Source organism: Mytilus trossulus, chromosome 4 (genome assembly GCF_036588685.1).
Source record: "Mytilus trossulus isolate FHL-02 chromosome 4, PNRI_Mtr1.1.1.hap1, whole genome shotgun sequence".
NCBI lineage: Eukaryota > Metazoa > Mollusca > Bivalvia > Mytilida > Mytilidae > Mytilus > Mytilus trossulus.
This window is the reverse complement of record NC_086376.1, coordinates 84,370,844-84,396,247: the sequence shown is the minus strand read 5'-3', so window position 1 is coordinate 84,396,247 and position 25,404 is coordinate 84,370,844. Positions and strand designations below refer to the sequence as shown.

Sequence of the window (25,404 nt, the reverse complement as noted above, 5' to 3'; positions counted from 1 at the left end):
AGCCCAAGGGGTTTTAAAGTTAAGAGGGGAAACTATTTTTGTTCATATGCAGAGGGATGGTCAAATGAAAGTCAAACTAACTTTTGATGAACACTTTCAATGAATGATTTTCTTCCTTGTACCTAACACACCTTCCAGTATTTAATTTTTGCAATTCTAAAAAAGACAGCATAAAAATAATGGTATACAAGTTTAAATTCAATTTTCAGTTTTGCAAAAATAAAAGCATATTAGGCCGCCAAGTTTTAAAATTTATTGTAATAATGTCCCCATAGTACTAGATAGGCAATATGGACCATAATTTGGTATTCAGCCTTTGGTTTCTTTTTGTATCCTTTTTTATAAGTTCTAAAATTTCAACTTTTATTTTGTGGGTTGTGTTGGTGTTAGAATAGTATGAATGGAACAATTGAGTTTTTCGAGAAAAAATTAATACATTTTGATTCACCGTTTACGTGACATGAAACCAAACAGGAAACCAATCTTTATTTTCTTTATTTTGCACAATATAATTCAAAAGGCATAAATAAACACCATTACTAGTGTTACTTGCTTCATGTTAATATTTAAAATCTATTTTCAATGTTGTATTAAAGTTTTTTTTAAACCCGACAGGAAACCATAAGAAACCGAAAGCAATTTTTTTGTTTTATTTTATTGCAAAGTCTGCTTAAAATAATCTGAACAGTATACTTTTTCTTAAAATCCATCTTAAATGTAACAGTATTATAAAACTCCTAAATATGTGCTTGTTTTGAAAACAATTAGTACAATTTATTCAGAATTTTCCATATTTTCTTCATTGATACAGGATACCATAATTGTTGTATCTTGAAGTTTAAGCCAAAAAAATGTATTTATATTTGGTTTTGATATTCCTGTTATATACAATTTATTCCAAATCATTGGCAATGTAACATTCTTTAAATCCAGCAAAGAAAAAAACTTTTAACTGGGAATTAAAATCTTTAAAATAGGCACAATGTGATACTTGTGACCTGTACACCATCTACATGGTTTCCACATTTTAACCTACTTTAGTGGGCTAATATCAATAAAGTACTTCCTTTCAAGTCATGCATGGCAAAAGTTTACTTCTCCTTTGACAAGTTTATTGCCTTTCTGATAAGTGTTTGCAGAACATGAATAAAAAATATTAATTAAAAACTGTGACAAAGATTCCAACTTTGTACATTCCAAGTGTAACTGTATATTAACATGTATTTTTTATTAAATTATATTTATTCACCTAAAATATCCAGTAATATTTACTGCTGAGGTTAAATCAATCCAACGAGCATTGGTACAATGATAAGAGACGTAATTTCGATTGATTTTTCCAAGGACTCTTCACGTCATTATCGGGAAACGAAGTGTGTTCTAACGTCTTTCAAATATGAAATCAATTTTGTCAAGTCATTGGGCATTTATTTTCACACAGGATCGTATGTAACATTATGCACATAGGAAAATAACAGACCACCGGCGCAATCTCTTTGACAATTGTATTTTCCTCTTTTAAACAAGACGAAACAAGTCTACAGATTATGTTTGCTAACATCCCGTTGGAAACAAAAACAATGTTTAGACCTAGTATTTCGTACATCCGGCCGTAATGGCATTATCACATGTTAGTCACATGTTTCACGTATGACCGGAAATGATTAGAACTTAAGGACAAAAACAATTTTAATAAATAACTGGACTTCTGTTTCGTGTGAAATGTAACGCATAACGATAACGTAATTTTCTTATTTAATTATTACGAAGATCAAAACAAGAATGTAAATCATCTCGGATTTACCTGTTTGAACATCTCGCGAGAGTTCATATTTGCATATTGTTTTTAAGAATTCTATTACAACAAAGCAGATTACATCATCTAAAAATTGCGTTACGAAATCGGACACAAAAATCACACCACTGTTCTTTCATCTGCTACATAAATACTTATAGTTCTCTGCATTTTCTTCTGACTATTCTTATTGGTCGATGTTCTTTGTTATTTGAAAGCAAAAGTTACGAATTTGCCGGTGACGATTATCTATAAATCAGTCAGCGTTATGCTCTTCAGAAGCAAAAAGTACCGCGAGAAACGACACAAAAATACGGTTGTAGAATCTTTGAAATTCGTACATTTTCATTTGTTTTCTAGGGAAGAGTAGCATACACTTGTATGTTGATAAAAATAATGGCATCTTGAGATGTAGTTGCAACTTTTCTTACAGTAATTCACATTTTATCACTAGTTTTCTATAGTTATAGGAAACAGAGCCCAATAGCAAATTATGGTCCATATGCTACCATTTTAGCAGTGATCGGGAAGGACGTGTGCCCTGCGCCTATAGCCCATATTCACCAGAAATGGCGCATAGAGTGACAAATGTAAGCGCCCACGTGGCGCACGATATTTTTCACATCGTTTCGAAACGTTTAGATATCGTCAAATAGTTTTCCAATCCTGTTCCGTCCCGCCATGTGTGTGAATAATTGTATAATGTTCCTCCAATCATAGGAGCACCTATAAATATTTAGGACGTCTTGGGTGTTTTCCTATGGTGATAGAACCATGCGGTTTAACGTCTCGGGTGTTTTCCTATGGTAATAATAGAACCATGCGGTTTAACTGATAACCCAAAAAACGCAATTAACCATCATTCATGATATAATTTTTTATAAACAACTTTACATTTGTGAAATTTGGCTATTACAGACGAGATTTAACTCTAATAATAATCTTTTAATCTTTTAATTTAGTTTAGCTTGCTATTATTTCGATTGAAAACCCCTGAAGCCTTTTTATGAATATAGTTTTTGTCTCCATAAAAGGCGCTTAACTGTCCTTGTCATTTTTTGGTCTTTGGCTCGTTTTGACATTTTGTAAACATGACTTCAGCGAATTATTGTTTTGTTCTATCAATTAATGGTACTCTCTACTGTTATTCTTGTCATCTTGATGAAGTAATAATAATAATACAAGAAGTGCAGAGGACGTTCCTGAAATGTCCTCTAATAGTGAACGTCTGGAATGAGTATGGTATTGACGAAGACCCAAATTTAATGTTAAAAAAAACATTAACATGAACAAGCCAAGGCAACAGTAACAGTTTAAACATTGTAAATAAAGGTTTATCTTTAATATTGTCCGTTTTGGAAGAAGTTATTGTATATTCATTGAAATTACAGAATCACAGGAACAATATTATTTAAAATCATAAACGTAAACTTGTACCAACACCTCTTTTCCAAAACATGAGAAAAATAATGATACTTTTTATTTTTTTTACAGAAGTCAATTCGAATGGCCCACTCATTTGACAACATGGCCCATTATTTTTTTTAAATGTCCCATTGAATTTATTTTTGGGGGGCCCTGGGCCCATAGTGAAAAAAACCTTCCAGATCACTGTTTTAGGCAACAACAAAAATACAGAAGTTTTTGCCAAAACTACCCATCAATTTTTAGTGCCTTCTCAACACCTTTAATGCCATTTTGAAACATGCACTGTTAAGGTTAGACTGATTCCCTATTAGTAACCAGTTAAAAAATGTATGTAAAATAAAATGATATTCCCTAAATCCTACCTACCCTATTTTTTCAGCCCATTAGAAAAAACACATGTGTTATTTGCTTTGGCCTTGTGTTATCTTAAAATAAATCATAAAGCCATTACACTGCTGGTCTATCCTGGATATGGGTTGTTGTGAAATTATTCTTTACGTCTGAAAAACACTACATCATTGATAACTCACCTACTAACTGTTGAGCTGATAAACAGACTGGTCCACTACCCTCCACAAGTCGAAACACTACAGCAACTTCATGACCAAAACTCACATCTAAACTTGTCTACAAAAAACAAACATTATCATGGTTAATAAAGATACTCACTTAAAGGAATTTTAACAGAAAAGGCCATGTTTGAAATATAAAATTTCACAAACATTCTGAATGTATTGAATGGCAATACATAGTGCTGCAACAAATAAGAAAATCGAGTAGATATAAAATAGTTTTACCTTAGAATAAAACATATTTTCAGAATTAACAAATTAGGTTACTTGAACTTTTGAAAAAGTCATGAAACTTCACGAGTTGAGAAAATCAAAAATAATATCTTATGGCAAATGACTTTTTTCTCAACTGCTCTTTAACATAGAGAACAAACACTATGAAGAAAGAAACAATCCACTTTAAAAAAAAAACACAAAAAAAACTCCAAGTTTCTTAATACTTTAGTTTCTTCTGAAAAATATATTGTAGTACTTGCCATATCATTTTTACCCAGCGTTAATGATAATAGTGGTTGTTTCAATTCTTTTTGATCAAAATTCTTTGTTTCTATTTGTACAAGATTTCTTTCATCTTTTACTGCAGATGCTCCTAAAACTGCCTAAAAAGGTACAATATATCATTATACACTAAAGCTAATATAAAAAGTATGTGTGTTTGTCCTCTTCTTGGTCATTTTAAATATGGGTAAGTAGGCAGATACTTTTGTTCTAGTTTAAAAAATTGCACAAATTTCGTCCCAATTACAAATTTCTAATTACAGTGGTCTTTTGCATATTGTTCAGTTACTAATTAAACATAAGACTCAAATATCTAAACACATAATAAGTGTTCACAGCAATGCACATCTTTTTGTTATGCCATTACTAATGTTACATCACAAAAATACAGGCACCCAGACTGCTTTAATATAGCCAAATTTATTCATATTGCTAGCTTTTGTAAAATAAAATAAAAATATATGTCCTGAATGCAAACAAAAACTTTCTCCAGACCTAAAGACAAAAAAATAAAATAATTAACGTCCCCCAATTTGTATTGGCTCTAATAATGGGCTCAACTATATTGTATTTAGTTAGAAGCTTTAAAACCAGGTATCAAAATCCATATCCAAACCTTTTTACAACATTAGACTGTTAGTTTTCCCATTTGAATGGTTTTACACTAGTAATTTTGGGGCCCTTTATAGCTTGTTGTTCGGTGTAAGCCAAGGCCCTGTTTTGAAGGCTGTACATTGACCTATAATGGTTTACTTTTTTAAATTGTTATTTGGATGGAGAGTTGTCTCATTGGCACTCCCACCACATCTTCCTTTATCTAATTACCCAGGAGCTTCACTTTAGGTACCGGTAATGTAAAGTCATTATTAAAGGGCTACAACTCCTATATAAGAGGTCAACTGATGATTTATGTCATGTTGACATTTATTGATCTCTTTGTTCTGATTTCAGGGGAAACTACAAAATAGGTTATTCTGATTATTTTGTAAATTTCATCGAGATCATGTTTATCGAGTTGAATATTACTATTATGCACTATTTTTTCAACAGAGGTCATAAAATAGAGAATGGAAATCAGATCCTTGTATAAGAGTTTTGAACAAAATTCCTCAAGACTATTCATGCAAGTTTGGCAATCTTTTGACCCAGAAGTTTCATATGGGAGGTATTTTCTGAAGTTTACAATTATGTATGGGCTACAATATAATAACATGCTTTATTTCAAACACTCCATCACATTGACATGTGAAACAAGAGGTAAATATTACAAATTACAATCTCATACGATTAAAGAAATAAATAAAACAACTTAGAAATGAAATATATAGAAAATTACTTTACTTTATATTATATTTCTACAAGTGATGCAAAAGCTGACTTGGCCTTTCAAGCAAGGTGTTAAAAGGGTAATTCATTAAATCAAATAATGATTGTCAGTTTAACCCATGCATATTAGTTCTTACCTGCTTAAGAAATAAGGTGTGAACTAAATAATCTGTATCTTCTTCCTCTTCTTCAAACGTCCACGTAAATGTGGGATTTTCTTTGTCTAATGTTATTCCTAAAATGAAATTTTAAATATATGAAGCCATTTTTAGAAAAAGCATGTGTATACATGATGATACTAGCTGGGGGAAAGACTGCTTCCTGAAGTAGAGGCTACACGGAGCTGGCATATTGCTCATTTTACATATAACACAAAAATATTAGAGATATATATACAAAAATAAATTACCAATTTTACAAAATACTGTCCTACTGAACCTGACAAATTTTCAGACCTTTTTTCACAATTTATAGTATTATAGTATAATAAAATGGCTTAGTGTCGGCCCTCAAAATAGGGTCAGTGGGTAACCGTAAACACATATTTTTTGGGGGCCTTAGTTAACAGGCGATTTGCCAATTCCCGTAATTGACTCTGTAATTCGAGATCCCTTTTAAATCCTGTTTATAGTTGTCTCCCTTATGAGGGACATTGATTTTTATTTACAATGAAGAGCTAGCAGAAAGATCAAATCTACCTGTGCCTAATTAATGTGAGTAATCTAAGGTTTTCAAATCTTTTAATTGCATTATTTTGTTATTTAACTAAATACTTTTGATGAAGGAAATTATTTTTTATGAAAAATAAATTAAACCGCTGATACCACACTTTCAATTCATCATGCTTTGCATTGGCAAAAGCCATTTTTGTCCAGTATGGAACCAGTCTACAATTGACAAAGGGAAGGAATTTGTTTTAAAAGTGTATAATAACAGAGTCAAATCGGTAATTGGAATATGGACTATTGTCAAGCTTTATGCAATAATTATAAATAAGTTTCTGAGATACAGCGAGAAATGTGAAAACCCCACCTTTATTTTACAAAAAAACTCAAAAACTCTAAAATAATTTTGAATTACCACAAACATAAATACAGATATCTCAACTAATATAATTAAGTGTGTAAAGTTTTAAGGTTCATGTGGACCCTTTGGCTAAAATGGCCGTATTTTCACCTCAAATTTTTCTCTGAGTACAGGCAAACCTGTGCATCTGGAAAAGTTTTAAGGCATAGCATGCCCTAGATAAATAGAATTCAAATGCATTGTATGATTTAGAAAATTCATAACTTAACTGGATTTTGCCGTACACTTTTTCGTCTCTGCAGAAGATGATAAAATTAACAAACAGTTGAGTGTACCTTGATATGGTCCATTCAGGTACACAGTTTAAATAACCAATTATTGTCAGGTATCTATTGTCCATCTAATGTCCATGTCAATTAAAAATGCTCACTTTAATTTTTACCTGTGGGGAAGTTCTCAAACCTGTTTCCCAACTTAGTTCATTTTGGCACCTTCTGGAGGAATGAAAAAAAGTGCACGGTAAAATCCTGGTAAGTTTTTATTTTTCTAAAACATAAAACATATTTAAAATTCATTTATCTAGGGCATGCTATGCCTGAAATTTTTTACAGATGCGCAGCTTTGTCTGTACTCAGAGTAAATTTTGAGGTGAAAATCAGCCATTTTAGTCATAGGATCCACATGAACCTTAAGTAAAACAATACTTAGATACATGTGAATTTTGCAAAGAAAATGAAAATATTCATCTTTGGACATCAGAATAACCCCCCAAAAGTATAGAAATGGAAAATCACTTTATTAAAATTTTTCTTCAAAGTCTTTTGATTTTTTTATATGGAAAAGTTACAAAAATAGTAATGAAAAAAAGGGCCGGTTTTCAGGAAAATTTGGCAAGTCACTAAAGTAATTAGTTGCAAGTACGATTTATCTTTTGTCCCAATTCTTAGGAAAGAAAATCTTTCATTATGAATGTCAAGGATTATGTTTATTTCATGCAATGCTAGAAAACTTTGTAATTGATAACTATTTTTAATACATGGCTTCAGAAGGCCTTTATTTTTTTTTACGATATTGTGTGGTCAATGGGTATTACGTCTATGATGCAACCTAAATTACGGAAACACAATTTAGCTTTAGAATTTAAAGGATACTATTATTATAATTGGGAGAGGCTAATGCATAAAATACTGTAATAACATGCATTACAATCATTACTACATTAGTTTACTATTATATCATGTTACCCCAAAAGTACTCTCTTGCAGGTTCATTCATCGTGGAGGGTAGTCTGTCCATTTGATGTTATGCCTTGTACTTCTTCTGGCTGAATGCGACAAATTTAATGCTCCAGACTGATACATCATGATTTGCACGTGCAATTGGGGTTTCCTGAGGCAATCAAACACACCTTCGATACACGTGGTTCCGGTTTGGACTACAATTATTTCTTTTCTAATTATAGTTGTAGAATTTAACAACAAACTAAAACTGGTTTATGTCAATTCAATGTGAAAGTGAAACTGTAAGTTTTTATTTAACTCATATTTAATGCTGTTTATCGTTCACGTCCGTTTATTTAAAAACACCCGAACGTAATAATATTTATTCTGAATCCCTGTTTCAACATATGCTATTTTGGATGACTTTTTCGATGAAGTTACCAGAAAGGACAATTGACGAGGTGTATCGAACGGTAAATTAAGACGACGTGTTCATCAGAGATGTTGACAACTCATTATTTACCATAATTCAAACATTTCTGATGCAAGATTTAGGTATAAGTTTTAATAATAGTATAAAAGACATATTCTTAAAAAAAGCACCACACTTTTCACTGTTTTACGAATTTAGAACTGTAAGATATTTCCGCCTCAGCAAGCAAGTTTTCGACACATGTTTCACTTTGACGTCTTTGAAGTGAGTATATTTGTGGTATATTTAGGAATAGTTTTAATTATCATATCAATTCATATGTCGTGTCAGTTCCTGGGTATTACAGTATCCTGTGAACAGTATATATCTAATATATATCTGTAACGTAAGGGTACCCAAATTGCACCGAGTACCCAAATTGCACCTATTTAGAAAAAAATAGCAACAAAAATTTTACAAGATTTCCTAGAGACTAAACAATTTGTATTTTTATGATTTGATACTATGCACGTCTTTCAACATAGGTAAACATATTTAGATATACACAAAACGTTCATAGTTTTTATCAACAGATGGACTGTTTACTGAAAAAGCAAAATGTACGAAAACGTCACCATGCGACGTCATCAAAACGTCATCTTTTTAAAATTAGCAAATACAATACATTATAAGTATCCATTTCGTAAAATATGAAGAGTAAGCATGGACAAATATCCAATTGTTCAAAATATTTGAAGAAATTAAACAAAAGCCCGGTTATTAGACTTTTGACGATGTGAATTTAAGCATGGATGCAATTTGGGTACTCCTTATTACAGAATCATGGATAGTTTGGAGGTTGATTCAAACCCATTTTTCAATGACTCAATATGGATTAAAATTTAAATTGGTGTACCTATACAATCAAGAAGGATAGGGCTACAAAATAAACACAGTATGGACATTTTTTTCTTGATCATAAAAAAACGTTGGTGAAAAAACTGTCAAAATAGGTGCAATTTGGGTACCGTCACGTTATATAGTTAATATATATGTTCCTGCAGTATCTTGCAATTCTTTTTCGAATATTCAAATTAATTTGTTATTTATTTACAATCATGTATATAATATATAGTTGTTGCTAATATCATCACACCACAGGTACTTGTTTCTATCCATGGGAAGCCCCATTATCCAGCCATATTTTTAAAAGGGGGTCCAACTATATGCTCCCATTCAAATGAATTGATCATCCAAAAAAAAGGGTTCCCCCCCCTTGATCCGCCACTGCAGTATCAACACATATTTCATATACAGGTATTTACGTAAATATAAGTTGACTATGGGTCTTCTCATTGATAGAAACAAGTGCCTGTGGTTACAAGGCAGCATGCTAACAAACTGAGTTGAAGGAATACTTCCTTAGCTCAACTGCTTACGGCTGATGAAGAAATAAAGTGTTGACCACATTTTCTAAGGGAAGCAATCCTGTTACACTTTCCCCACCTCAAGAGTCATCAAACCATTATGACTCCCACAACTCAAAACACATATATATATATCCTAGCTAAAATTCCTTTCTAACCACCATGTGATTTTCATTATGGGGCCAATGTAACTGGAATCAAGAGATCATGATTCTTCTTACAAAATCATTTTTGGTCTCCACTGGGACCTCTGCTAAAAATTTGCTTCCTTAATCATGTTAATTCAACTGATAAAGAATCTACCACATTAAAATACAAATGTAATAGAAGTAAAATGTATACAATGAATTTTCAGGTAGAAAATGTATAGTGTGGTGAACAGTATTAGAGCATTTAATATAACCAGTTTGGTGTTATTTTTGATCTGCTGTTATTATATGTGTGTAAGCAGTGAACATGCACCAGGAGCACTAACTGTTGTCAACACAGACAATGATGATGATAATGGTAAGGCTTAATTTATAAACTTATTTGTTGTTTCCTTACTTTTGAAAAATTTAATTGCAATTTTATTTTTCACTTTATCCTATTAAACAGTAGGGGGAAGCCAAGGATATAAAGGGGGAAATTAACAGGCAACATCATTGCCAAAACAAAATAGACAAAAACATCAAATGATTTTTTTTTTTTTTTTTTTATTGAAATCTGAAGAATGAGCATCAAGTACCATACCTAAAACTTGAGCTCTTGTATTTAAAAAAAGTTTTATCGTACAATATTAGGGTTCTTGTGCATTGCAACATGAGTAATTTCCTTTGTAGAATAACTAATTCCGAGAACCATATTGTGTTATATTATCAGTTAAATGTTTTCTCATTTTATTTCTGCACACAAGTCATAATATGTTCAATATTATACTTAAATTAACAGAAATACATTTTAGTTTTGCATACAAAATTTGACATACATTGTAAATGGATGTCCGATTACAAACACTACTAGAAATATTATTGGGCTAGTAAAAGATGCAGCATACCTTGTACATGTCTGATGGACAACTCAGAACAATAATAACATTGAAAAATAACAATTCTTACCTGATTTTTTTCCCTTTCCAATAATCATATCAATTTACAAATACTTTCTATTTTAGCTGAGATTGCTGTAGAGAATGAAGATTCAGAGATCACAAATATAGACCCATTAAATGTGTTTTATCCAGAAAAAGAATGGAAGAAAATACAACCCGGTATGATTATAGAGATGCTTTATTCTTTAAATTGCTGAAAAGTGAAGTACTCACAACAAAAATTCACAGCCTCTGTCCCAACACTATTATTTTTGGAAATTTCATGTAGGTTTTCTTTTGACTTGGAGTGCAAACTCTTGCAGACAAGATAGTAATTTGTCAAGCCTGGGTTGATGGGCTTTATGGCTCACCATGAAAGATGTAATATAGGACAGAAACTATTTACAGCTTTTCGTTCAAACAGAATCAGTGAACTAACTATGAAAATGTTCTTAAGTTTCTAGTTTTAATGTTAGTTTAAAAAAATAAATATTCATTGAATTTTGAATCCAAATATCAAATCATTTGAAAACCTGCCTTTTGTTGATTATAACTCGTAAGCAGTTTTAGTCTCACTCTGGGAAACAAAAAATCCAGTATATTAGTACAATGGTTCCCTGAGAAAATATTTCAAAGTAATCACTTCCAGTTGTTTTCAGGTCAAGCAATTCCTGCAGGTTTACATGTCAGAATGAATATGGAAACCGGCGTGAATGAAGCAAAACTAATGGATGGTGATGATGGACACAAGTACTGGAAAAGAGGAGAAAAAGAAGGTAACATACATGTATGATGTCAACTGTAGAAATTCAAGAATGTATTGAGGGACATTCTAAAAAGCATGTGAGATATGTTTCTTACTGAAAAAATAAACATAGACATTTTCTCGTCTGAAAATATTTAGGATGGCTTCAATTTGGAACATGGAATGCATTTACCAATAACTTACTGGTTTAAAAAAATTATATATATTTTTTGCATTCTTATGTCATAGTGCATGTCTTGCTAGGAATTAGTGCAGTCATGGTGCATGTCTTGTTGCTGATTTCTTATTTTCTTCTGACAAAGTAGTGTCGATTAATAAGAAAAAGATTTTTTTCCAAGTTAATACTCTGTGAAAAATTGGTTGATTATATAGGGAATCACTGAATTATGACTTGATATAGATAAACTGAAAAAGATTTATATATTTTAGGTAAAAGAAAAACAAAAGTTGTCAAAAGACAATCAGATCTTGCTATAAGGAAGGCAAATGTTGCAAAAAGAGAAACTAATATTGCTAAAAGAGAGACAAATATTGCTAAAAGAGAAACAAATATTGCTAAAAGAGAAACAAATATTGCTAAAAGAGAGACAAGTCTGCTAGAAATTCTTAAACAGAAAGGAAGAGATCTGTAGTACTGTCAGACTGCCTGTATATATTTGAGGGAGTAAATATTGCATTCATGCAAACAAAACCCTTATGTGGGTGGCTTAATAGTTACCAATACTCCAGACTTTTAAAATCACTACATTGTTTTTTGAGACATTAGTGCATTGAGCACAACATTTTAAAACATTTTCAAACGAAAAATATATTCTCAAATATTTATTTTATAAAATTGTGTACCTGTATAGCCATACTTTTAGAAATAATTGAATAAGTTGTGCATGTTGCATGAATCTTGTACATGAATCTATAATACTAAAATTACGAGGTCCAATTTGTCAGCCGTCATCACGTAAAAACGACGAATCAAAGATTTCAACTTTATATATAACTAATATAGTACAAAGGTGTAGATTAAAAATTACACCACTCCAGGCCCTTGTAATATATATGTTCTACATGTACTAAAAATTTCATTAAGAAATATTTAAAATTGGAGTTATCTTCCCTAGTTCACAATTACAATATTGAATAGCCTTATAATGATAATACGATGCAATGTTTCATCTTTAGTTTCAAACGCAAAATGAATGCAATTCTTTACCCTTCAGTGCTCACATGCACCTGATCCTTGATTATAAATTGTTAAAACTAATTAATCTCAGTTACATAACTTTAGCAAAGCTTAAAGAAAAGTTGTAGAAGTTATTGTTATATATGTTACATGCATGTTTTATTATTGTCATTAAAAATGTTTTCTTGTCATGTTAGTTCTTGCTTAGTTCTACAAATAAATGTATAGGGACTAGGGAGCATCTACAAGCATTTCTATTAGAAAATCTTTTTAATACTTCTGATTTTGCATATTGATACTCAGAAAGTCTGTTGTTAGTCACAATATCGCAATAGGTTGTTTTCAAATGTCCAAAAATATATATTAGGTGTCCAGCCGTTGATATTAATTAATATCTATTTATGGTTAAATATTATAAAATGTCTGGTAATTTTGGGGCAGTGTAAGGGACAACATCAAAAGTTCAATGTAGGATAAAAAACTTAAATTCACATAGTTGACCCCCCTGACCCCCTTTTAACTTAATTTTGGAAAAACAAGTGAAACTGCGAGCTACTGCTCACTGATGATACCCCCGCCGCAAGTGGATAATATTAAGGATGTATTCTTCTGACTTTTCAGTCTCGTTCAGTCTCCTTGAAATCTTGTTCTTAAATTATTTCCAAAACATATGATAGAAGTGGAAAATATCAATGAATTTTAAAAATATTATAATCAAACATAACTCTGTGAAAAAATTGTGTATTTACCATGAACGGTTTTTGAATAATCAAGTTTTCAAATTTTACGACCATTCAAGTCAGTACTTTTAGTCAAAATTTTGAGAAAATGGGTGAGGGATACAAAAAATGATTTTACAAGAATAATATACATCCCATCTCATTTTGGTCTTTTCAAATTTCTTAGATATGTATTTTTTCAATCATTTATAACAAAAAAGTTGAATTAATATGCATTTTGTTCTTTAAAATGAGAAAAATCATAAAAATAGAAAATTGGCAGTATGGTAAATTTTACACAAAAACGCATCAAAATATGATAAAACTTTCTTATATTAACACCTACCAATAGTTTTTAGCTCACCTGGCCCGAAGGGCCAAGTGAGCTTTTCTCATCACTTGGCGTCCGTCGTCCGTTGTCTTCCTGCGTTAACTTTTACAAAAATCTTCTCCTCTGAAACTACTAGGCCAAATTTAACCAAACTTGGCCACAATCATCCTTGGGGTATCTAGTTTAAAAATTGTGTCCGGTGACCCCACCAACTAAACAAGATGGCCGCCATGGCTATAAATAGAACATAGGGGTAAAATGCAGTTTTTGGCTTATAACTCAAAAACCAAAGCATTTAGGGCAAATCTGACATGGGGGTAATATTGTTAATCAGGTAAAGATCTATCTGCCCTGAAATTTTCAGATGAATCTGACATTCCGTTGTTAGGTTGCTGCCCCTGAATTGGTAATTTTAAGGAAATTTTGTTGTTTTTGGTTATTATCTTGAATATTATTTTAGATAGAGATAAACTGTAAAAAGCAATAATGTTCAGCAAAGTAAGATCTACAAATAAGTCAACATGACCAAAATGATCAGTTGACCACTTTAGGAGTTATTGCCCTTTATAGTCAATTTTTAACCATTTTTCGTAAATCTTGGTAATCTTTTAGAAAAATCTTCTCTGAAACTGCTGGGCCAAATTATTTGAAACTTGGCCACAATCATCATTGGGGTATCTAGTTTAAAAATTGTGTCCGGTGACCCCGCCAACTAACCAAGATGATCGCCATGGCTATAAATAGAACATAGGGGTAAAATGCAGTTTTTGGCTTATAACTCAAAAACCAAAGCATTTAGGGCAAATCTGACATGGGGTAATATTGTTAATCAGGTAAAGATTTATCTGCCCTGAAATTTTCAGATGAATCTGACATTCCGTTGTTAGGTTGCTGCCCCTGAATTGGTAATTTTAAGGAAATTTTGTTGTTTTTGGTTATTATCTTGAATATTATTTTAGATAGAGATAAACTGTAAAAAGCAATAATGTTCAGCAAAGTAAGATCTACAAATAAGTCAACATGACCAAAATGATCAGTTGACCACTTTAGGAGTTATTGCCCTTTATAGTCAATTTTTAACCATTTTTCGTAAATCTTAGTAATCTTTTAGAAAAATATTCTCCTCTGAAACTGCTGGGCCAAATTATTTGAAACTTGGCCACAATCATCATTGGGGTATCTTGTTTAAAAATTGTGTCCGGTGACCCCGCCAACTAACCAAGATGACCGCCATGGCTATAAATAGAACATAGGGGTAAAATGCAGTTTTTGGCTTATAACTCAAAAACCAAAGCATTTAGAGTAAAATTGTTAATCAGGCTAAGATCTATCTGCCCTGAAATTTTCAGATGAATTGGACAACCTGTTTTTGGGTTGCGGCCCCTGAAATGGTAATTTTAAGGAAATTTTGCTGTTTTTGGGTATTATATTGAATATTATTATAGATATAGGTAAACTGTAAACAGCAATAGTGTTCAGCAAGGTCAGATTTACAAATAAGTCAACATGACCAAAATGGTCAGTTGACCTCTTTAGGAGTTATTGCCCTTTAAAGTCAATTTTTAACCATTTTTCGTAAATTTTATATATCTTTTACTAAAATCTTCTTCTCTGAAACTGCTGTGCCAAATTGATCCAAACTTGGCCACAATCATCTTTGGGGTTTCTTGTTTAAAAAATGTGTCCGGTGACCTGGCCATCAAACCAAGATGGTCGCCACGGCTAAAAATAGAACATAGGGGTAAAATGCAGTTTTTGGCTTATAACTCAAAAACCAAATAATTTAGAGAAAATCTGACATGAAGTAAAATTGTTAATCAGGTCAAGATCTATCTGCCCTGAAATTTTCAGATGAATTGGACAACCTGTTTTTGGGTTGCGGCCCCTGAATTGGTAATTTTAAGGAAATTTTGCTGTTTTTGGTTATTATATTGAATATTATTATAGATATAGGTAAACTGTAAACAGTAATAATGTTCAGCAAAGTAAGATCTACAAATAAGTCAACTTGAACGAAATGGTCAATTGACCCCTGTAGGAGTTATTGACCTTTGTAGTCAATTTTCAATCTGCTTCCTTTGTTTAATATTCACATAGACCAAGGTGAGCGACACAGGCTCTTTAGAGCCTCTAGTTGTAAGTTAAATTTATTCAGATTGGTCCACTTCATCTTTATGGAAAGTATGAAAAAAAGTTTAATTGTGGAACCGTGATTTTTTTTCGCGATAATAGCCCAAAAATAGGTAAAAATCGATGAAAAGTGAGAAAATCATCAAAATTGGGCATTTTCAAAGGGCCGTAGCAAAAAAAGAAGCCCATCACCATATGATTTTTTCTTCACCAATTGTTTTGTTACAGTCTTATTAACCTAAAAATCAGGTTAAGAAAAAAAATTTAATTCTAGAAATTTTTGGCTCCCCAGAGGTGTACATCCTTAATAGTGTAAAATATGCAAGTGTTCGGTAAACAGGAAGTTGTCGAGTGATGAATCTGAAAACGCATCACACCGTATAGCTGACTTATATTAATCCTGAAACCAAATTTCAGAAATCCTTGTATTGAAGTTCCTGAGAAAAATGTGACGAAAATTTTCAACTTGTCTATCATGTGTAAAATCATACAAGTGTTCGGTAAACAGGAAGTTGTCAAGTGATCAATCTGAAGACGCATCACATGGTATAGCTGACTTAGATAAACCCTGAAACCAAATTTCAGAAATCCCTGTATTGTAGTTCCTGAGAAAAATGTGACGAAAGTTTCATGGGACGGACTGACTGACGGACGGACGGACTGACGGACGGACAGACAGAGGTAAAACAGTATACCCCCCCTTTTTCAAAGCGGGGGTATAAAGCGGGGGTATAATTAACTTACCTATATGGATATATGTTTAATCGATTTTGGATGAACAAAACTTGCAGCAATGTTGATCCCCCTACCCCAAACTATTTTATTTAAGTTTTTTTCAGATGAATCGGACTAACCGTTGTTGGGTTGCTGCCCCTGAATTGGGAAATTTTTGAAAATTTTGCAGCTTTTGGTTTTTATCTTGAATATTATTATAGATAGATATAAAGTGTAAACAGCAATAAAAACAGCAAAGTAACACCTAAAATTAAGTCAACATGCCCAAGATGGCCAATTGACCCCTTAAGGAGTTATTGCCCTTTATAGTCAATTTTTAACAAATTTTATAAATTTTTGTAATTATTTACAAAATATTTTCCACTGTTACTACTTGGCAAAGTTCATTATAGATAGAGATAAATATAAGCAGCAAGAATTTCAGTAATGTAAGATCTACAAACACATTACCATCACTAAAACACAATTTTATCATGAATCCATCTGTTTCCTTTGCTCATAAACCAAGGTGAGGGACACAGGCTCTTTGAAAAGCACCAAATTTATAAGTTCATTCTTTTTTGCTCCTCCATAGGGGTGAGGGCATTAAGTTTTACTATTGTCTGTATGTTGAAAAATTGGTTTCAATCATCTAACTTTAATGGCTCAACCAAATGTGACAAAACTGCTAAATAATGCTTATTACCACAAAACACAGATCAATTATGAATTTTGGTAGGGTGACTTATACCATTCTAGAGTTATGTTCCTTTACAAATAGATAAAAATGCTGAATTTATTGTTTCTGTTCTCTAACTTAAATTTGCCTCTACCAAATGTTTAATACGACACTTATAAATAATGCCTATTTCCACAAAACACAGATGGAGTTCTAATTTTAATGCCAAATTAGAGCTTTTACCCCAACTTCATGGGCCACTGAAAATGGAAAATGATAGTGCAAGTAAGGCATCCATGTACTCAGGGCACATTCTTGTTTTATTTTATTAGTTGTTATTGTCTTTGACCTAGCTCTCAGTAACTACAGGTACTCTCAGACCAGTTCTTTGTGTCTTTATATTAATAATAAATAAATAAGGGCATGATTACCAATGAGAGGTTGTACAGTGACCCATATTTAATAAATTTTATGTCATTTGGTCTCTGGAGGAATCGACAATAATACCACATGTTCTTATTTTTATACGTCCCTTTACAGGACGTTTTATGGTATAATGTTGTCCTTTTGTCTGTGCCTCCAATGTCAACATGTCGGACAATAACTCAAAAAACATTTTAACCAATTCACATGAAACTTTGGTGAGTTGTTTATATCTATTGACATCAGCTCCCTTTCGTTTCTTATAAATTTTAGATTTTAAGTTTCCGAGTTTGTTTGTTTTCTTTTTCATTATTATAGGGAGTTTTTCCAGTGTGTACAATCACTCAATATCACTTTCACCAATTTGCAAGAACATTTGGTGACAGTGTTTATATCTATTAAATGCCAAATAAGTGTTGACCCTGATTTCATGGTTCACTCAACTGACTGTGCAAGAACTTTATAGCAATTCAAAGTAGTTAAGGTGGTATGGGTGTCTAAAATAAAAATGATAGAATTTGTTCATAGTTTGTCAAAATGTAGTATATATTGATACATTTTCAAAAATATTATAAAAATGATAGGTCACCGCGCATTTTCTCAAGCTACTGGTTGTGACAAAATGACAAATTTTGTATGGATTATACAGGAAAAAACAACTTTTTGTGAATAGATACTAAACAAAATGATAGAATTGTAAAATAAATTAGGAAAAGATTGCTTTCAGACAATGCTTTGAGAATATCAAAAGAAAAGATAGGGTCACTGTACATTTTTTTCTGGCTAAAAGACAAAATAGGAAAATTTCATGTAGAGTCCTTCAGAAAATGTAGTTTAAGAGTTATCTCCCCTTAAATTGCCAATTTGAAAATATTCAAAAACAACCAAAAATAATCTACTTTTGTAAAAATATTATCATTTCTAAGTTATATTCTTATAAATTGGTTCTTTTAGATGAAAATTCACATTAAATATCTGCATTCCTGCATCAAATTTATCTAACTTGATAGAAAATATAGACCTTAGATTCTCTGTTTTTTACAATCCAAGATGGCGAAAGACACCCATACCACCTTCAAAACTTCCTGTATGTCACTACAAAAAAAACAAGAATAATGTAGTTTAAGCTTGGCATAGTATCCTACATGTCCTTTGATGAAATGTTATTGTTCAGATATAACTTATAATACTGTGGGATCATTTATATTTGTGGGTACTAATTTTCATGGATAAAGGGAAACTTGTATGTTCGTAGATATTTAATTTCGTGGTTTTGCCAAGGTCTGCATACTAGCCTATAGAAAATTTGTCATTTGTTTAAAATTGAATTTCATGGTTTACCTGTACACACGAAACCCACGAAAATTGATACACAAAGAATTATGATGAACCTACAGTAGTATATTTCATCTTCATTAGAAGAAGAATATTAAAGATACTAATGTCAATTCAATAGATTAGACTGTTGTTTTTTCCCCGTTTGAATGGTTTTACACTGTTCGGTGAGAGCCAAAGCTCTGTGTTAAAGGCTGTATCTTGACCTATAATGGTTTACTTTTTATAAATTGTTACTTGGATGAAGAGTTGTCTCAGTGGCATCTTTCTAGTTCTACTAGTATTGAACAGAAAAGGTTAAACAATTTAAACATAAATGATAGATAACAAGAAAAGCAATGCTGTTTGTAAGATCCTAGTGTTGGTATTTTTATTTAATTTGGAGACACTTCACTTTGTTTCATATCAGCATAGTGAATAAAATCAGTACATCTGCATGTTTTGAGAAAATTGCCATCATTAATTATAAAACTGTTATCAGGACTAGTAGATGTCACTATATTGCAACTACTATGGATTTAGTACTTGTGGTGGAAAACAAATTCTTTGGAACAGGGAAACCACAAATTCAAAAATATCTATAGGATTGTAAGCAGTCTTTGTTAAAACTAGGAAATTATGTTAAGAATACAATTCTCCTCAATCCATGAAAATTGGGATTCACAAAAATAAAGGAGTCCACAGTAGGAACTTTTCTTTGTAAATTACCAATACACTGACATAGATTTCACACGTAATAATTAAACTTGGATTGAGGGATCTTTTCATTTCCAGCAATAATTTTGTCAACATGTCATTATGATATGAATATGAACTCTGCTTTGTATTAGACTAAAATTCTTAGCTTATCTTTTACTAGCAGTAACTGGTTATGCATTTAAAGGAAATTGACTAGGGTGTTCATTTTTCTTTAAAAAAAGTTTACAATTATCATAATAATCTTAAGTGGAGAGTGGATATATTTCTAGGCATGGTCAACACTGACAGCAAAGAGTTTACACATGAAGAATTAAAGCGTGCCCTGAAAGACTTCAAAGCAACAAAACATGATGTTCCCAATGAAAAGGTAAGATTATCTTAAGAGATGCTTATAACACCGATATAACTGTTAAGGAGCATCTTGAATTCTTTTTGACATTTGTTTTGATTTAGGGAACAAATTTATTGAATTAACCTCATTTCATTTTTTAGTCAAAGCTTCAAGTGCTTTCTTTAGACCTAGGGTGAGATTTTTGTGTCTTGGTTATTACACATCGCTAGAGTATAAAAATGAAAAAAATATTTAATGAATTAAAATTTCAATAACACATCACCACAAAAACAGAATATTGCTTGGTTTTGATTCAAATGCATGTTACCTAAATTCTGTTCAGCACTAGACCAGCTTTCTATGAGCAGAAAGATACTGATATTCATTTGTTCATGGCTGTGCAAAATGTTTCTCTTTTTAGAACTAAAATGCTTTCCTAGTTTACATGTTTTACATTATATTTCACAAAATTTTGACTCAAAACAATTTAAGTGTGCACTTGAAGTAAAATTAGGATATGATCAAGAATCATAGGAAATCTGCTGTTCAAAGATGGGTTAAGGCCATCTATTCCTCATTGTTATATATATATATATATTCATTTAAGTTCTCTTGAAACAGTATATGTATATCATTTTTCATAATTTTAGAAAGCAGAAGAAATAAAACAAAAATATAGAAGTTATGATGAATTAAAAGAAGATTTTAAGAAGATAAACATGGCGATCAAAACTGGACAGGAAATTGTTACAGAACTTTTTGATAAATTAAATTCCACCAACATATCAACTGAGGCCAGGGAGACTTTGCTAGAGGACTTGGAATATCATCTACATCAGGTATGCATAAATGTGATTCATTAAATGTCATTATCAAAACCTATTACAGGTGTATGACACATGTTTTGCACTTATTTGAAATTTATAAATCTACAGATATTTCATAAACCTGCACATTACAAAAATATTCTGTGAAGAATTGGGTTTACGCCTTTGACTAACCTTTAAACTACAGTTTTAGGGATTCTTATCAAATCTTTTAACATTGTTTCCTCTGGAAATCAATCAAATATCTTTTGATTATTTTTGACAAAAAACATTGAGCTTGTAAAAAAAACAAATACTTACAAGATAATTTTCCTAAAATCCTGAAAAATGTATCACCAGTACATAACAAGATTGTAGATATTATGTATAAATAATTACTTTAGATGTATGTTTCATTATAATACTTTATTCTGATTGGTTAATTGCACATCAAGTGTTATTCTGTAAGTAATTGCATCACTCAATAAAACTTTTCATTCATGATAACACGTGGTCCCACAATAAAGTGCACAGGTGAATAAAATTTAAAAAAATATAAAATGCGCTTTTTCATGATCATAGCTAAAAAATGTAATTATAAGTATTGAATGCTTCTTTTTGTAACTTCATAGGGTGGTAAAAGTGTTGACCGTGCGCACATTTTTAGAATGAAGCACAGAACAAAATGTACTTCGGTCAACGCTTTTACACCCCAATGAATTTACAAAAAGAAGCATTCAATTCTTAAAAAAAACAACACCATTATTTAGTTGCTGTATATCTCTCATGGAAAATTTCTGTTTATGAAGTTAAACATTGATTATACAGCAGCCACCAAAATGATCACCATAACAATCTTCAGTGATTGGAACATTTCCAACCAATATTTTAAATTGGGTAGTAAATTTGAAAAAAATATACTGAAATCATTAAAATATCAAAGATCTTATTTGAACAGCAAAATCCTTTAAAAAAAACCTGGTATAAACAATTAATTTGAAAAAAAATCTGTCGTTTTAAACAGGTACCAGCACATGTTGCTGTTATAAACTTGTTTTGAATTTAAATTTATTTCAGTATGACAATGCTGTTTTATTTGGAGATTTAGGAGGGATCTCTTTGCTGGTTAAAGGACTTAATCACACAGATCCTACACTTAGATCATTGTCTGCATTTGTACTTGGTTCTGCAATTCAAAAGTAAGCTATAAAAACCTAAAGATTCAGATGTTGAAGGTTAAAAACCCAGATAGTTTTTTTGCTTCAAATCTGAATAAATTGTTGTAATTGAGAATTAATATGAATATCATGTGGAAGAATTGAAAAATAAATTCTGTTAGCAGTTTAAAAAAACTTTATTTTCTTTAAATAAATAAGTTTCTTCTACTATTGTGTTTGGACTAAAATGATTTTCCTCTACTTTTGTGTTTGGACTAAAATGAATTATCTCCCCTTATAGATGTCATACCTTGAATATTTGTAAAGTTTTGTGATCTTTTTCAGCAATCCAAAAACCCAGATTAATGCTATTGAGTCTGGTGCTCTACATCAGCTGATTAGATCATTGGCTACAGATCCAGAGATTGCAGTGAAAAAGAAAGTGTTGTATGCTATCTCTAGCATTGTCAGACATTTTCCTTTTGCCCAAATAAAATTCTTTGAACTTGGAGGTTTACGGTCATTGATGTATTTGTTTGAGGATAATAAACTCCATAGTTTACAAGTTAAAGTGATCACATTAATAAGTGATCTTTATGAAGAAAGGGTAAATATTACATCAGTTATCACTAATTAACAATATTTTCTTCTTAAAACTTAACTGGGTCTAAGGGGGCCAACATGATGTATTTATAATGGTTGCTGTTTGTCATCTGTGTTAAAAAAACAAGTTTGAAGATAGAAGGGTTATTTAAACTTGTATGCTAATGGCAAACTGACATCATGACAAAATATGAAAGAAAGAAACATGAAGGATGTTTAAATTTAACATGACCTATCAAAATATTAGCTGGATTAAGTTGATTGTTTATTATGATCTATGTTATATTTATGTGCAGTATCAAATTCTAAATTGATTATACATGTTTGATGTAATAAATTTTTGGTTTGATTCGTCTAGTTAAAAAAAAGAGGAATGTTTACAATATCAAATGATATTTGTCTCCCTTTGCCTATCAAGAAACCAAAAATGTACATACTGAAAATATAATCTTGATATCAAACAACTTTTAACTTATACTTGCCATAGTAACATATGAAAACCATTTTCTAAAGGTACACTGGTTAGGACATTTAGAACCAACTGAAGAGAAATACAAACAGTATGAACAGTAAGTTTACACTTTTTCTAGCTGTCCGATCAGAATATCTATGTATGAAGTCTATGATATTGTTTAAAATTAGATTGGATAAATAGGTCTTGATGACGTTTTAACAAATCAAAACCATGGATTAGTTCTTTTTATTCAGGAGTGGGATTTGTAAACTTTTCCATAATATACAGTTTTCTTTCTATCTGTTAAAGATTTGGTTTAAGGTATGTAGGTTGAATGTTTTAGTTGAAGGTAGTTCCTGATCACATTACTGTGAAACAAAGTATACATGTTCATTATGAAGTGTACTGGTACTTCAAAGGAAAAAGCCAAAGTAGGATTGTGATTGATTCCTTTGTTCACTAAACATGGAAATGTGATAGTGAGAGCTGTGCATGGTGCCTTATGGAGATATAATCTTCTTGTTTTAATTTCTATTGAAACTTTATACCCCCATTCTTATAGTTTTAATTTCTATTGCAACTTTATACCCCACCCCCACTCTATTAGTTGAGGTTGCAATCACTTTGTTGACTGTTCTTCCAACAAATATTTTTTTGTTACACTTTTCTGATTAAAACTCTTTGGCACTCATACCTCATCTTCTTATGGCTTTATATTCATTCAGCAGCTTGACATTGAATAATTATAACATGTGCAAAACTTTTCAGATCTGTTAGATACCTTAATCAGGTTTGCTTGTATTTTGAAAGTTTCAAGATTTTGGAGAACTTAAAAAAGTTGACAAGTATAGCATCATTTTTGCTTAGCACCTCAACAGTAATGAGTTGTATTGTTTTTGCACTTTTTTATCTGTTATATGGTATTTCTTGTTTTTTGATTCTTGAAAATATGAGTTGAGATATGATTAACAGGACACATATTTTACTCACCCTCTATGGTTCGTAAGGGGTCAGAAGGGAACCGTATAGCAAATGTATTGCACAACGGACCACCATGAGATACAACAAAATCAATAGATGATAATACCATAAACAGTAGACGTGTTGTCATGAACCCCCTATAAAATTTACTAACCCCCTACGAATCCATAGGGGTCACATCTTGACAGGTTTTAACCAATCTTAAGGTCATAATTTACCCTCTGTTGGATAATTATTCCTGTTGTGTTAGCTAAGGCTGCAGTGATGGATTATTTATATATTAGATTTTTTAAGTATAAACCATAATGCTTTAAATATTTGATCAAATTTAATATACATGTTTATATTATTGTTGTTTCTATCATCGTTCTTGTAGGATTTTATGTTTTAACAATATTATGTAATGTTTTGTTTAAGAATTCCACTGAAAGACAGTTTATTAGACCATGGTTTCTGTGATACGATGCTGCCATTGTTAGAACTACCAGACCATGACAGTCGAGAAAAGATTGTTTTTGCCATGTTATCTTTATACGACTGTTGTGAAAAGAAATTTCATAATACTGTATCCTATCTTAGTAAACTAGAAGATGAATATCAAACTTTGGCAGTCGATGAAGATGATGGAGATTACTTTCAACAAATTCATAAAAACATTAACTCATTACGACAGCAGTTGTCTGTGGCTTATAAAAAGGAGGAATTGTAATGTTAGGTGTAGTGAAGTGTAGATGTAATGTTTTGTAAATGCATATTATGAATGTTTATGAATATATTCTTTTTGTTTTGAAGAAAAGTGTAGATGTTTTGTTTTGTAAGTGCATATTTTGAATGATTATAAATATTTTCTTTTTGGTATTTATATTGTTTTTTCCACATATAACTCAATTATGCAACCAGATGGAGAAAAGTGACATACTTACACAATTGTCTATTTTGAAATAGTTTTCTGGTTTTGTATTGTCTATAAGCATATTTTCATTTAAACTAATAAAGAAACTTTGACTTTTTCAATATTTACATAAGAAATTAAGGAAATGAAGTATAAATAAATATCAAAGGAAGATGTGGTATGATTCCCAATGACACAACTATCCATAAAGACCAAAGAACAAAGATATGTCCAATTAGACCCCAATGTAACAGTACAATGAAACCAAAAATACATAGTGTAGGTTTGTCATCTGAAATACTGTTGAATGAGTTACTTTCCTTGACTAAATTAAGTTTTGTTTTGGCTGATATCATTTAGCCCCTAATAGGTTATGTATGCCAATTTAAAAAGTTCTTGCTTCCAACGCAATTGATCAGACTGTTCCTTCACCT

The 25,404-nt window shown here is 31.3% G+C and overlaps 2 protein-coding genes across 4 annotated transcripts in view; one reads left to right on the top strand and one right to left on the bottom strand.

The window, feature by feature from the left end:
- LOC134716183 (nucleoplasmin-like protein ANO39) overlaps positions 1-8,051 on the bottom strand; it is a 29,219-nt gene extending 21,168 nt beyond the window's left edge. Inside the window, exons 1-4 of the mRNA XM_063579012.1 lie at positions 7,890-8,051; positions 5,757-5,854; positions 4,272-4,394; positions 3,754-3,850 (exon numbers count right to left, since the gene is read on the bottom strand). Of these exons, the coding sequence (XP_063435082.1) occupies positions 3,754-3,850; positions 4,272-4,394; positions 5,757-5,854; positions 7,890-7,941 (370 nt within the window). The 5' untranslated portion in view covers positions 7,942-8,051. The remainder of the gene's footprint in view (positions 1-3,753; positions 3,851-4,271; positions 4,395-5,756; positions 5,855-7,889) is intronic.
- Positions 8,052-8,095: 44 nt separating this feature from the next.
- LOC134716182 (nucleotide exchange factor SIL1-like) lies at positions 8,096-24,930 on the top strand. 3 transcript variants are annotated; one of them, XM_063579011.1, is made up of 10 exons: positions 8,096-8,167; positions 10,060-10,211; positions 10,858-10,953; positions 11,433-11,549; positions 20,016-20,113; positions 20,728-20,916; positions 21,961-22,082; positions 22,386-22,647; positions 23,157-23,212; positions 24,496-24,930. In XM_063579011.1, the coding sequence occupies exons 2-10, from the start codon at positions 10,067-10,069 to the stop codon at positions 24,785-24,787; spliced, it is 1,377 nt and encodes a 458-aa protein (XP_063435081.1). In that variant the 5' UTR covers positions 8,096-8,167; positions 10,060-10,066; the 3' UTR covers positions 24,788-24,930. The 3 variants fall into 3 exon arrangements, with proteins under 3 accessions (XP_063435081.1, XP_063435078.1, XP_063435079.1); XM_063579008.1 differs by lacking the exon at positions 8,096-8,167 and adding an exon at positions 8,294-8,420; XM_063579009.1 differs by lacking the exon at positions 8,096-8,167 and adding an exon at positions 8,310-8,562.
- Positions 24,931-25,404: the final 474 nt, after the last annotated feature.